The 15900-nt window shown below is 35.9% G+C and overlaps 1 protein-coding gene across 1 annotated transcript in view; it reads right to left on the bottom strand.

Moving 5' to 3' along the window:
- LOC110459375 (gamma-aminobutyric acid type B receptor subunit 1-like) overlaps window positions 1–15900 on the bottom strand; it is a 206794-nt gene that overhangs the window by 24407 nt on the left and 166487 nt on the right. The window contains exon 5 of the mRNA XM_021511597.1: window positions 3443–3508. Coding sequence (XP_021367272.1) covers window positions 3443–3508 — 66 coding nt within the window. The remainder of the gene's footprint in view (window positions 1–3442; window positions 3509–15900) is intronic.

The following is a 15900-nucleotide window of genomic DNA, read 5'->3' as shown; positions in this document are numbered from 1 at the left end:
ATGGTGCAAGAATATCTGGTATTGAATGGTGCAAGAATATCTGGTCTCTAATAGTGCAAGAATATCTGGTATAGAATAGTGCAAGAATATCTGGTCTAGAATGGTGCAAGAATATCTGGGATAGAATGGTGCAAGAATATCTGGTATCAAATAGTGCAAGCATATCTGGTATCAAATAGTGCAAGAATATCAGCTGGTATCGAATCCTGCAAGAATATCTGGTATCGAATAGTGCAAGAATATCTGGTATAGAATGGAGCAAGAATATCTGGTATCGAATGGTGCAAGATTATATGGCATCGAATGGTGCAAAAATATCTGTTATCGAATGGTGCAAGAATATCTGGAATCGAATGGTGCAAGAATATCTGGTATCAAATGGTGCAAGAATATCTGGTATTGAATGGTGCAAGAATATCTGGTCTCTAATAGTGCAAGAATATCTGGTATAGAATGGAGCAAGAATATCTGGTATCGAATGGTGCAAGAAAATCTGGCATCGCATGGTGCAAGATTATATGGCATCGAATGGTGCAAAAATATCTGTTATCGAATGGTGCAAGAATATCTGGAATCGAATGGTGCAAGAATATCTGGTATCGAATGGTACAAGAAAATCTGGCATCGAATGGTGCAAGATTATATGGCATCGAATAGTGCAAGAATATCTGGTATCGAATTGTGCAAGAAAATCTGGCATCGAATGGTGCAAGAATATCTGGTATTGAATGGTGCAAGAATATCTGGTCTCTAATAGTGCAAGAATATCTGGTATAGAATGGAGCAAGAATATCTGGTATCGAATGGTGCAAGAAAATCTGGCATCGCATGGTGCAAGATTATATGGCATCGAATGGTGCAAAAATATCTGGTATCGAATGGTGCAAGATTATATGGTATCTAATAGTGCAAGAATATCTGGTATCGAATTGTGCAAGAAAATCTGGCATCGAATGGTGCAAGATTTTATGGCATCTAATGGTGCAAAAATATCTGGTATCGAATGGTGCAAGATTATATGGCATCGAATAGTGCAAAAATATCTGGTATCGAATGGTGCAAGATTATATGGCATCGAATGGTGCAAAAATATCTGTTATCGAATGGTGCAAGAATATCTGGTATTGAATGGTGCAAGAATATCTGGTATCGAATGGTGCAAGATTATATGGCATCGAATGGTGCAAAAATATCTGTTATCGAATGGTGCAAGAATATCTGGTATTGAATGGTGCAAGAATATCTGGTATCAAATGGTGCAAGAATATCTGGTATTGAATGGTGCAAGAATATCTGGTCTCTAATAGTGCAAGAATATCTGGTATAGAATGGTGCAAGAATATCTGGGATAGAATGGTGCAAGAATATCTGGTATCAAATGGTGCAAGAATATCTGGTATTGAATGGTGCAAGAATATCTGGTATCGAATGGTGCAAGAAAATCTGGCATCGAATGGTGCAAGAATATCTGGTATAGAATGGAGCAAGAATATCTGGTATCGAATGGTGCAAGAATATCTGGTATTGAATAGTGCAAGAATATCTGGTATCGAATAGTGCAAGAATATCTGGTATCGAATGGTGCAAGAATATCTGGTATCGAATAGTGCAAGAATATCTGGTATCGAATAGTGCAAGAATATCTGGTATAGAATGGTGCAAGAATATCTGGTATCGAATGGTGCAAGATTATATGGCATCGAATAGTGCAAAAATATCTGGTATCGAATGGTGCAAAAATATCTGGTATCGAATGGTGCAAGAATATCTGGTATTGAATAGTGAGGATTCACCTTAGTAAAATCAACATTTGTATGTACCGTAATAAAATTCAGCACTACAGGCTTTCTCATTTTTATGATATTCTCATCATGTAGCTGATAATTTGTATTTTTTTTTGTATAAAATGTTTTCCTTCTGAAAGTTGATGTCAGTATACTGGGTTTAAAATTCTTAGTGAAGAGAAGCACTGTTCATGCAATCAGAAACCTGCAATATTGATTGGTTTATAGAAATCTTACTTCTCATTAATACTTTAGAAAATAAAATGTTCAACCTATCTTGGTTAAATTTCTTGTTCCAATTAGATTACAAAATTGTGCCAAATCTATGCATGATTTTATAATCATATTATATAAAATATGTAAGGCTATGAAGGAAAAGCAGAGTTGATCTTTCAGAATCTTACAAATAACCTTGAATAAAATTGTGGCAAATCCATTCAAATGTATAACAAAGAAAGTGCAATGTTGATGAAATAAACCCAATGCCCTCTACATTTCTGATTAGCACTGAGATTATGGAAAGTATTAGTGATTAACACTGTGATTGATGTATACTCTAAGAGTATGATTTCACCCTGAGGAGATGTTGCTATATATCATTAGCTGAAATGCGGTTAAAGTCTGAAACCCAAAATTATAAGAGAATAAACTAGATGACACTAGTGTAGAAAATATAATAATAATGGAAGAGAAAATGTGCAAGTAGCTGGGGGCTCTCAATAGAATGGAGCAAGAGTATAACACATTCATTCAATTTTGGCTTTAAATTCTAGGGGAATTCACCCCCAATCTCAACATAGTTTTATATTAGTGTGGGGATGCGGCTTCTCTTGTATCACAGGAGTCTAGCTGCTCTCATCATGGCTTCTCTAAGGGTGTTCACAACCAGAGTCTAGTCGCTTCGAATTCTCTGGAGACATTTTCAGAGTCTAGCTGCTTCTCTCAACACCCCCGGAGTCTAGCTTATTCAAAAATAGTAGCATAAATATATGGTAGTAAAATTGTTGGAGTGAGTAGCCCCTGATGCGCCAAATTAATTCCTTTATGTAAATATGGTGCTAACAAGAGTAATAAACAGGTTAACTGTTTCTTGTGTGTTAGTTGTATATAAAGGCCTTGAATAGAGAAGTCTGTGATAAGAGAACAGGTTGAATTATACGAGGATGGAGGAGAAATAACTGCAAGTAGGAACGACCTTGAATAGAGAGATCTGTGACGATATAGCCTACAGGGTGTGTCAAGACGCAGGGCAACATGCTGACAGGAGCAAGATGTGGATGTAAAAGTCTACCGTCTACCAATAAAACTACTCCTCTAGAACCGTAAACCAGTTGTATTTGTTCATTTCAGAAGATAACAATATTAGAAATTCAATATTTCTGTGAACCCTGAGGTTCTGGTAATCTTGTTCCTAGTCTTTATTATGTTTAAAGACATAGTGTTTCTGAATTTTTGTTTTTTTTAAGACAATAATATTACTTCAGCAGGGGAAAAGCTCACCATTACTTCTACAAACTGGCAAGAATATTGACAGATCATCACCATCAATTTAAAGCATGTTTTTTATCGGTGATTAAATTGAATCAACACCTGGTATAGATTTACGTTATTGATAGTATATAACAGGAGCTGTCTCTACAAACCACATAGACTCTTACCTGACAAAACACTTTTCTAGCCATATTCTCATAGAACACCCCAACAATTATTCTTGCATCTTGTCTCTGAAATGACAAGAAAGAGAGCATAAGTATGATTGATGACAAGGTACAGGAAACAACAAAATCAATTATCATTAAAATATTGGTAATTACATTAACCAGTATGCCAATTCAGCAGTACTGCGAGAACAAAAATCAAAATTGTACAATACTAAATGCTGTATGTAGATTTCATATTGGCCACCAATCAACTATGAAACTAGGGTAGCAATTCATTTTGTACCAATCAAAATTAAAAGATTGACATTTAACGGTCAGTGATCATAAAAGCAGGTCTAGAGTGTAATAAAAATTCTACCGCAATTCTCATTATATGGATTTTTCAATACTGCATATGACATTTCTGGTAAATATGTTGTATTGATCATTACAAGGACCTAATGTGTTAGGTGATGAGGAGGATGGCAAGGAAATCACCCAATCAGTGGGGGTCGTCACTGGAACAGTGGCCATGACCTTCTACGACAGACACTTGTTTGGACTGTTAAGTAATGTCATCTGGACAAATTAGTGCAAATTGTTTATAGAATATTGACACACATAACCAAAATAGGCCCAAAGTATTAATTATCAGGACATTTTCAGGAAAATAATTATCTACAGTGGTTCTGTGATGCCGAAGTAAGGATGACTAGACTACTTCATTTTTAAAATACATAAGTTTAAGACATTTTGTGCTGCAAAGATTGTGTCCTTGAGTAAAGACTGGACACCTTAATGACATTCATGGAGTCCTCGTCAATTACGGGTCATTATACCAACACGCTTAGCACAAAAATATTTAGGTGTAACCCTATAATCTATCTTGTACCAAAAAACTTTCAAACAGAAAGTCAATCGCACAGAACATGTGAAAGCCATGGTTTTATGGTGTATGGCAGCTATAGACAGATACTTGAAGCCAACTTTCACCGTGGAACACCTATCAGCTACCACATAAACCACCCTGGCTTTTCTACCACAGGAAATGAAGTGATCAGTTCCACAGAAATCTCCGTGTCATAACTCTGTACACACAACATTAAATGTACATGACAATGCAAGCTTCGATCATTTCAATGTCATTAGCAAGAAACTAAGGACCTAAGGATACAATATAAACTTGTTCTAAAACTTCATGGCAAACAACTCCTTGGCTCTAATATACCATAACAATCAGAAGCTTTTTTGTTTATTTAATGTAATAGAAAAAGATTTAAACATTCTTCTCCAAGTCAGTCAAAATTATATAAAGGTTCCATGTTTGACAGTTTTTTCCAACTATCACTAGGAACTCATTTATATTTTCATTTTTCACTACTTGTAGTCCTGTACACACCTCCATAGGATTTGTAACGGATCGATATTGCAAATCCTAACAAATCCAGACAACTTTATTGCGTTTTCAAAAATTCAATTTGTTACACATGATCCATCTAGGTACGATGACTATAAATCTAGCTACAGACCAAATACCATGACACTAGGCCTTATGGTTCTGAAGTTGAACTTATTTGATGATTTTACTTTGGCTTCATATTTTGTCCCTATGACCTTGACTGAAGATCAAGTCATTTATTTGATAGCCTTCCTCTGATCTAGCTGTAGGCTAAATATAATTTCCCTAAATCTTTTTCTTGAGAAGAAATGGAAAATTTGTTTGTTCACAAATGATGATGGACAAAGATGGATGGCAACTGGTCAAGACTGAGGTGACCTACAAATAAATTGAACTTAGAAATTTAGTTTTTTAATCAAGCTGACTTGTAATGAACACAGTGACTCTGGGGTTCCAATAGAATCTGTTATTAACCATTGTTACTGAAAAGGAACTCAATTGGTGCCTGCGTATAAGTGTTATACATCTGGGAAAAAAGCCCGTCCTCCGCAGAGTGTCAAATTGTGGATTGGCCAAGTACCCCCATAACAGATTAGAAGAACCAGACATTTGATCTCAATCATAGCTGATAAACTTACATTTGGTAATGTCTGGGCAAAGTGAAGTGATCTAAGCAGAACCTAAATATGGTAAAACGGAGTCAGGTGTTTCTCATTAATGATATGTCATTTCTGTATCTACAATTCCGTCCATTGTCCACTCTCAACATAACTCATTTACGCAGCCAAGATAATCATGTCTGTCTCGGTGAAAACCTCTTCTATTTGTCAGTCAGTCTTAAGCATGACAGCTTTCTCCATCTTACCATGCAAGCTAAGAACTAGCTATCACACTTTCCAAGGTACAAAGGCAAAATGCAACATACGTTTGCTAACCTATACATACATGTACATACCGTATACCAGGACATTTTCGATGCAGGTTAATTTTTGCCTTTTTTGCCCTCCATAATGAGGGCAAATTTATTATAACAGCAAACATAATAATAAGCAACATAATATACCTTGATATTGAATGTGCTGGGCAAATCTAAAATTGACAAAAAAATGATTTACCATTGACGGGCAGAAATTTGACAGGGTGAAAACTTCCCAGTATACAGCAGGTACTACTGATGAAACAGTTTTACAGTTAATGCGTTTTCTGCGTTAATTTGAAGTAGTGGATTTTCCCCCAGTTATGAATGTTTACTGAATATGTAGGTTCATAAAAACATAGAAATATCTCTTTATAGTAGAATGTCTGGTTAAGACAGGTGTCTCGACTATACAGGGTTCACAACACCGGATTTCCAACTATAAGATTTCAGCTTATTACTTTTTTGCTGATGAGATATTGAATTTTACAAACTTGATAAAACTGATATCTTTCACACTGCGACAGATAACAAAAGTGACATTTGCCACCGTGTGAATATATCACTTTTGGCAATGACCAACCAAAATGCTTTTTTGTTTTTTTCAATCAACTGCAACCAAAGCCCCAGATTTGCTAGTCTGATGCAGATGAAGCACATAAGATATTTATCCATCAACACAATGGTAATATTTTGTAAGCTAATTCTCCCATAAATTAGCAAAACATGGTAGAATAGCCAATAGTATCACATTCAGAATGACGTGCAGCATTGTTGTTAAGTGTGATATGATCAGATTATTAGTGACAAAGATTACACTATGAAACACCTCAGTGTTTAATGATGAAAGTGTAATGGTTCTTCAATCGAATACCATGTCTTTTTTCCCATTGACATATGAAAGAATATACTATCATTTTCACATGCAACTGTGGAAAATATCTGTAATCTGCCAATATATCAAATATATGGCATTCAATGGGAAATGAATTGAACACCCTTTCTGTATGTCGTGATTTGAGATTTGTTCACCCTTAATTAGGTTGTCTGCGACTGACATGGTAGTTTGATGGGTTTTATGATGCCTTCCCTTTTATTTTATTGTGTCCTCTGTGGTTGTAGCTGTTCTCCTGTTTGTGTTATGTGTACCAACTTTGAAATGTTTTTTTCTGCTTTAATTTATTATGTAATTTGGTTGAAATGTATTCCAAAATGTGTGAGTTGATTGCAAAATTCTGCTTTTTGTGTGTAGACATCTGCTGCTATCCTTGCCATAATCAATGTGTTTACTTACTTTATACAAAAAATGTAGTTTATAACAAGTGATGTCATCTGATTTGTCACCATGTTACAATAACAAAACATGTTTAATATCTCTGATAAAGGAGTAACAGAGTACCAAGAAGTTTATCGAGAATAACATATCTATAGAGCACCCCAGGGAAACATTTACATATGTATCATGATACAGACAGCAGATCATGTTTTACTAATAGATCAAATATGTCCTTCTAGACCTCACTGTCCATCTTGTTGTGACATACACATATATAATAATATCACTTCTGTCTAGAGACCACTGTCTGACAAATTATCTTGTCTTATTACCCCAGTAAGTGGTGATTTGTTTCTTTGTTACTGGACAAATACATATTGCCACTTCAACATGTGATCTAACAGCTGGATCCTTAAGGAATTGACGTTTCTGACAGTAAACAATGATAACGTCACAGTGTTCTATATTTTGTAAGTGTATTTATTGTGATAATCTTGAACCTTCATTTATCCCCTTAACATGTAATATGCTGTGCAGCATTGAAGTTAACTGTTATAGTTATCAATGGGTAGCTGATGAGAAGGTGATTGCTATGGTTACTACTGGTTGGATGATGATAAAGGTGGTTGCTATGGTTGATATGGTTACTACTGGTTGGATTATGATAAAGGTGTTTGCTATGGTTACTTGATGATAAAGGTGATTGCTATGGATACTACTGGTTGGAGGATGATAAATGTGGTTGCTATGGTTACTACTTGTTGAATGATGTTAAAGGTGTTTGCTATGGTTACTAATGGTTGGATGATGCTAAAGGTGGTCGCTATGGTTATTACTGGTAGAATGATGATAAAGGTGGTCACTATGGTTACTACTGGTTGAATGATGATAAAGGTGTTTGCAATGGTTACTACTGGTTGGGTGATGATAAAGGTGGTTGCTATGTTTACTACTGGTTAAATGATGATAAAGGAGGTTGCTATGGTTACTACTGGTTAAATGATGATAAAGGTGGTTGCTATGTTTACGACTGGTTAAATGATGATAAAGGTGGTTGCTATGGATACTACTGGTTGGAGGATGATAAAGGTGGTTGCTATGGTTGCTACCTGTTGGATGATGATAAAGGTGATTGCTATGGTTACTCCTGGTTGAATGATGATAAAGGTGTTTGCAATGGTTACTACTGGTTGGATCATGATAAAGGTGGTTGCTATGGTTGCTACCTGTTGGATGATGATAAAGGTGATTGCTATGGATACTACTGGTTGGAGGATGATAAAGGTGGTTGCTATGGCTACTATTGGTTTGATGATGATAAAGGATGATAAAGGTGGTTGCTATGGTTATTACTGGTAGAATGATGATAAAGGTGGTCACTATGGTTACTACTGGTTGAATGATGTTAAAGGTGTTTGCTATGGTTACTACTTGTTGAATGATGTTAAAGGTGTTTGCTATGGTTACTACTTGTTGAATGATGATAAAGGTGTTTGCTATGGTTACTATAGGTTGGATGATGTTAAAGGTAGTTGCTATGGTAACTACTGGTTGAATGATGATAAAGGTAGTTGATATGGTTACTAATGGTTGGATGATGCTAAAGGTGGGCGCTATGGTTATTACTGGTAGAATGATGATAAAGGTGGTCGCTATGGTTACTACTGGTTGAATGATGTTAAAGGTGTTTGCTATGGTTACTACTTGTTGAATGATGATAAAGGTGTTTGCTATGGTTACTACTTGTTGAATGATGATAAAGGTGTTTGCTATGGTTACTATAGGTTGGATGTTGTTAAAGGTAGGTGCTATGGTTACTACTGGTTGGAGGATGATAAAGGTGGTTGCTATGGTTGATATGGTTACTACTGGTTTAATGATGATAAAGTTGTTTGCTATGGTTATTACTGGTTGAATGATGTTAAAGGTGTTTGCAATGGTTACTACTGGTTGGGTGATGATAAAGGTGGTTGCTATGTTTACTACTGGTTGAATGATGATAAAGGTAGTTGATATGGTTACTAATGGTTGGATGATGCTAAAGGTGGGCGCTATGGTTATTACTGGTAGAATGATGATAAAGGTGGTCACTATGGTTACTACTGGTTGAATGATGTTAAAGGTAGTTGCTATGGTAACTACTGGTTGAATGATGATAAAGGTAGTTGATATGGTTACTAATGGTTGGATGATGATAAAGGTGTTTGCAATGGTTACTACTGGTTGGGTGATGATAAAGGTGGTTGCTATGTTTACTACTGGTTAAATGATGATAAAGGAGGTTGCTATGGTTACTACTGGTTTAATGATGATAAAGTTGTTTGCTATGGTTATTACTGGTTGAATGATGTTAAAGGTGTTTGCTATGGTTACTACTTGTTGAATGATGATAAAGGTGTTTGCTATGGTTACTACTTGTTGAATGATGTTAAAGGTGTTTGCAATGGTTACTACTGGTTGGGTGATGATAAAGGTGGTTGCTATGGTTACTACCTGTTGCATAATTATAAAGGTGATTGCTATGGTAATACTTCTGGGAGACGATAATAAAGATGATTGCTATGGTTACTGGGAACTACTGGTTGGATGATGATAAATGTGGTTGCTATGGGAACTACTGGTTGGATGATGATAAATGTGGTTGCTATGGTTACTACTGGTAAGTACTACTGGTTGGATGATGATAAATGTGGTTGGTATGGTTACTACTTGTTGGATGATGATAAAGACTGGTTGGATGATGATAAAGGTGATTGCTATGGGTACTACTGGTTGGATGATGATAAATGTGGTTGCTATGGTTACTACTGGTTTAATGATGATAAAGTTGTTTGCTATGGTTATTACTGGTTGAATGATGTTAAAGGTGTTTGCTATGGTTACTACTTGTTGAATGATGTTAAAGGTGTTTGCAATGGTTACTACTGGTTGGATCATGATAAAGGTGGTTGCTATGGTTATTACTGGTAGAATGATGATAAAGGTGGTCACTATGGTTACTACTGGTTGAATGATGTTAAAGGTGTTTGCAATGGTTACTACTGGTTGGGTGATGATAAAGGTGGTTGCTATGGCTACTATTGGTTTGATGATGATAAAGGATGATAAAGGTGGTTGCTATGGCTACTATTGGTTTGATGATGATAAAGGATGATAAAGGTGGTTGCTATGGCTACTATTGGTTTGATGATGATAAAGGATGATAAAGGTGGTTGCTATGGTTATTACTGGTAGAATGATGATAAAGGTGGTCGCTATGGTTACTACTGGTTGAATGATGTTAAAGGTGTTTGCTATGGTTACTAATGGTTGGATGATGCTAAAGGTGGGCGCTATGGTTATTACTGGTAGAATGATGATAAAGGTGGTCACTATGGTTACTACTGGTTGAATGATGATAAAGGTAGTTGATATGGTTACTAATGGTTGGATGATGCTAAAGGTGGTTGCTATGGTTACTACTGCTTGGATGATGATAAAGGTGGTTGCTATGTTTACTACTGGTTGAATGATGATAAAGGTGTTTGCAATGGTTACTACTGGTTGGGTGATGATAAAGGTGGTTGCTATGTTTACTACTGGTTAAATGATGATAAAGGTGGGTGCTATGGTTACTACTGGTTGGATGACGATAAAGGCGGTTGCTATGGTTACTACTGGTTGGATAATGATAAAGGTAATTGATATGGTTACTACTGGTTGGATAATGATAAAGGTAATTGATATGGTTACTACTGGTTGGATAATGATAAAGGTGGTTGATATGGTTACTATAGGTTGGATGATGTTAAAGGTAGTTGCTATGGTTACTACTGGTTGGATAATGATAAAGGTAATTGATATGGTTACTACTGGTTGGATTATGATAAAGGTGTTTGCTATGGTTACTACTTGTTGAATGATGTTAAAGGTGTTTGCTATGGTTACTATAGGTTGGATGTTGTTAAAGGTAGGTGCTATGGTTACTACTGGTTGGATAATGATAAAGGTAATTGATATGGTTACTACTGGTTGGATTATGATAAAGGTGTTTGCTATGGTTACTATAGGTTTTATGATGTTAAATGTAGTTTCTATGGTTACTACTGGTTGGATGATGATAAATGTGGTTGGTATGGTTACTACTTGTTGGATGATGATAAAGGTGTTTGCTATGGTTACTATAGGTCAGATGATGATAAAGGTGGTTGATATGGTTACTACTGGTTGGATGATGATAAAGGTGTTTGCTATGGTACCTGTTGGATGATGATAAAGGTGATTGATATGGTTACTTCTGGTTGGATGATGATAAAGGTGTTTGCTATGGTTACTATAGGTCGCATAATGATAAAGGTGATTGCTATGGTTACTACTTGGATGATGATAAAGGTGTTTGCTATGGTTACTTCTTGTTGGATGATGATAAAGGTGGTTGCTATGGTTACTACTGGTTGGATGATGATAAAGGTGTTTGCTATGGTTACTATAGGTCGCATAATGATAAAGGTGATTGCTATGGTTACTACTTGGATGATGATAAAGGTGTTTGCTATGGTTACTATAGGTCGCATAATGATAAAGGTGATTGCTATGGTTACTACTTGGATGATGATAAAGGTGTTTGCTATGGTTACTACTGGTTGGAGGATGATAAATGTGGTTGCTATGGGAACTACTGGTTGGATGATGTGTTTGGTGGTTGCTATGGTTACTACTGTTTGGATGATGATAAAGGTGTAAAGGTGGTTGCTATGGTTACTACTTGTTGGATGATGAAAAAGGTGTTTGCTATGGTTACTATAGGTCGGTTGATGATAAAGGTGATTGCTATGGTTACTATAGGTCGGATGATGATAAAGGTGATTGCTATGGTTACTATTGGTTAGATGATGATAAAGGTGGTTGCTATGGTTACTACTGTTTGGATGATGATAAAGGTGTAAAGGTGGTTGCTATGGTTACTACTTGTTGGATGATGATAAAGGTGTAAAGGTGGTTGCTATGACTACTATTGGTTTGATGATGATAAAGGTGGTTGCTATGGTTACTACTGCTTGGATGATGATAAAGGTGGTTGCTATGGTTACTACTGGTAAGATGATGATAAAGGTGTTTGCTATGGTTACTACTTGTTGGATGATGATAAAGGTGTTTGCTATGGTTCCTACTGGTACGTTGATGATAAAGGTGTAAAGGGGGTTGCTATGGTTACTATAGGTCGCATAATGATAAAGGTGGTTGATATGGTTACTATTGGTTAGCTGATGATAAAGGTGGTTGATATGGTTACTATTGGTTGGATGATGATAAAGGTGTTTGCTATGGTTACTATTGTTGGATGATGCTAAAGGTGCTTGCTATGGTTACTACTGGTGGGATGATGATAAAGGTGGTTGCTATGGTTACTACTGGTTGGATGATGCTAAAGGTGGTTGCTATGGTTACTACCTGTTGAATAATTATAAAGGTGATTGCTATGGTAATACTTCTGGGAGACGATAATAAAGATGATTGCTATGGTTACTACTGGTTGGATGATGATAAAAATGATTGCTATGGTTACTTCTAGGAGACGATGATAAAGATGATTGCTATGGTTACTACTGGTTGGATGATGATAAAAATGATTGCTATGGTTACTTCTAGGAGACGATGATAAAGATGATTGCTATGGTTACTAATGGTTGGAAATTCCTTTATTCCTTTTCCTACAAAAGGTTCTGTTCACCAAATATCATTCAAAGGGTCAAATGCGGTATGACCCGTTATCTGCCCCAATATTCTGACATTCATGATTTTACAAATTTTACATTTTTATGATTTAAAATTATAATAAAGATGCATGATAGTTCTGAAAAAACTTTTGATTTTGATTATATTGTCTTGAATATAAAATCGGGGTGGTTTATTGAGGCGCACGTACAAGATTTTCGAGAAAACAACAGAAATTTACGTGTGCAACATCAAAATAAAGTAGGAGCGCAGTGTTGCTCCACAAAGATATTTGGCTTTCTATGTGTTGAAGCCAGGACCATACTTTGCCAATAATTAAAACAATTAAAGAATCCTTAACTATATATTTGTCGTTTGGTCTTCTTTTTGATATTGTCAGTTGCTATGCAAAAATGCTTGTTGTTATGGTCAAAATGTTGTATTTGGTTTTGTAAAAATCACTAAAATTAAATGGAAATTACACAATATATAGTAAACTTTCTGGATGTAAATGAAAATGAATGTATGTATCACATATGTGTTTATTGTAGTGATTTGTATGTAAAATAGCAGTAAATAATGTCAGTTTCTATGCAAAGATGCTTGTTGCTATGGTCAAAATCATTATATTTTTCTTTATCTCTGAATAAATAAAAAGAAACTGTTAGTCTAAGATAATATATATTACAGATGTAATAGAAACATGAAATGTTTAGTTCAAAATGTTAATTTTAACACCAAATGTTGTCTTTTTAAACCAGAGCTGAATATGTTACTATGGCCCGTTGCTATGGCCTGTTGCTAAGGACAAACACAAATAAACATTTTAAGTTTTACAGAATTAATTAATTTTGTTAGGTCTTTACTTGCACTTTCCATTGGTATAAGTATAAAGGGAATAAGGCGTGGGGCCAAAAACACCCCTTAGTGCATATAGTCCTTTGTTCAGCAGTTAAGAAGGTGTAATGAGAACAACATTTTTAAGCAAAAAGGCATAACTTCATAAATAAGGAAGGTAACTCCAATTTATATACTTTAGACACACCTCCTAAATATTAGTGATATATGTAACAAGTATTGTTCAAATCGGTGAAGAACTTTGGATTGAGTAGTGTTAACAAGATGCCCAGAGGGCCTGTATTGCTCACCTAGATATCTAAGCAATAATGGCAAAATATTCTCCTTATAAGATCCAAGAGAATGGGCCAGACCCTAAGGCCAGACCCTAGCAAGTTTATGTATGGTTATGGGGTCGGGATCTCAACTGTTTCCAAGATGTGACTAAGAAACTAGGTCCCTAGGGTTGTGGCCAGATCACCCGGTCAATTCTAATATCATTGCAGCATTTGTCTCTTATATGCCCAACAATTGTATATAGTTTTGGGCAGGTGATCTCAACCATTTCAAAGTTATGACCCAGGGGTTAGTCTCCAAGGGTGGAGCCAGAACCCGGGGCCAACCTGGAAGCATATGTGCATTCTTCTCTTCATACTCAGCAGTTGTATATATGGTTATAGGGTGGGGATCTCAACCATTTCCAAGTAATAAACTTTTTTTTTTTGGGGGGGGGGGGGGGGTCAGCCCAACTATTTGTACCATCTTGAATCCCCACCTCCCATCGGGCCAGGTGAGCTAAAAAATAAAAATAAATATACATTTACGACTTTAGTTTGGTATCAAGACACTATGATTGGACTATTTATGATAGCAGTCACCTGATTCAAAACTGGACAGAATAATTTGGACACTTTGGACACTCAGCAAGAAAAAACCTGAATAATGCCGCCTGTTTGACAAAGGAACTCTTAGATTGGTGATATCACTCAGATGTACTATAATATGTCCCATCTCCGACAGCCATGTAAAAACTACATTATCACGTCAGCTCACGGGGAGGGGCCTGTGTTATATAAACCGTAAGGAAGATGAAGAAGTGTGTATCAGACAATGACAGGCCGCCACGTTGCACAACCGTCTTGATTACTGCAGACAGTGCCTGACTGTTACCGAGAGGCGTCACACACAACATGTTTACAGATAAACATCAAGCCACATCACTATTCTCTTCTAATGCCATTGATCTGGGACCACACAAATGGCACATCTCATTCCTATCCCACAAAACACCATAATTCAACATTGATTTTGTCAGAGAATAGTTATAAAACAAGGTTTCCTTCATAACTGTCATCGAAATGGTGTCATGATCACTTCTTAATCTTAAAGGATAATAGGATCAATATAAAAGAAATTGCAATTAGGTTAGCATTTTGATGATTTTGTTAGTGTTATGAAAATAATTTGAAGTTATAATTCAATGTTGTGTGATACCAGTAAAAAATCAAGATTTACCCCTTCACAAGTAATTATGTGATAAGAACTTTGTCATATTTGATACATGTGATGAACTCCTTTCAGTTAATTAACAGTAAATAAGGTCCTAAACAATGCAGGCAGGTACACAAATAGTGTGAACAAGTACATCACAATGTGAAGTACGTAAGTAAAGTGAACAAGTACATCACAATGTGGACAAGTAAACAAGTAAAGTAAGCAACTACATCAAAATGTGGACAAGTACACAAGTAAAGTGAACAAGTACATCACAATGTAGACAAGTACATAAGTAAAGTGAACAAGTACATCACAATGTGGACAAGTACACAAGTAAAGTAAGCAACTACATCGCAATGTGGACAAGTACACAAGTAAAGTGAGCAACTACATCACAATGTACACAAGTACATAAGTAAAGTGAGCAACTACATCACAATGTGGACAAGTACACAAGTAAAGTGAACAAGTACATCACAATGTAGACAAGTACACAACTAAAGAGAACAACTACATCACAATATAGTACATAAGTAAAGTGAACAACTACATCACAATATAGTACATAAGTAAAGTGAACAACTACATCGCAATGTGGACAAGTACACAAGAAAAGTGAGCAACTACATCAAAATGTGGACAAGTACACAATTAAAGTGAGCAACTACATCGCAATGTGGACAAGTACACAATTAAAGTGAGCAACTACATCGCAATGTGGACAAGTACACAAATAAAGTGAACAACTACATCACAATATAGTACATAAGTAAAGTGAACAACTACATCACAATGTAGACAAGTACACAAGTAAAGAGAACAATTACATCACAATGTAGACAAGTACACAAGTAAAG

The sequence above is a fragment of the Mizuhopecten yessoensis genome, unplaced genomic scaffold (assembly GCF_002113885.1).
Source record: "Mizuhopecten yessoensis strain PY_sf001 unplaced genomic scaffold, ASM211388v2 scaffold10045, whole genome shotgun sequence".
NCBI lineage: Eukaryota > Metazoa > Mollusca > Bivalvia > Pectinida > Pectinidae > Mizuhopecten > Mizuhopecten yessoensis.
This window is presented reverse-complemented; position numbering and strand designations above follow the sequence as displayed.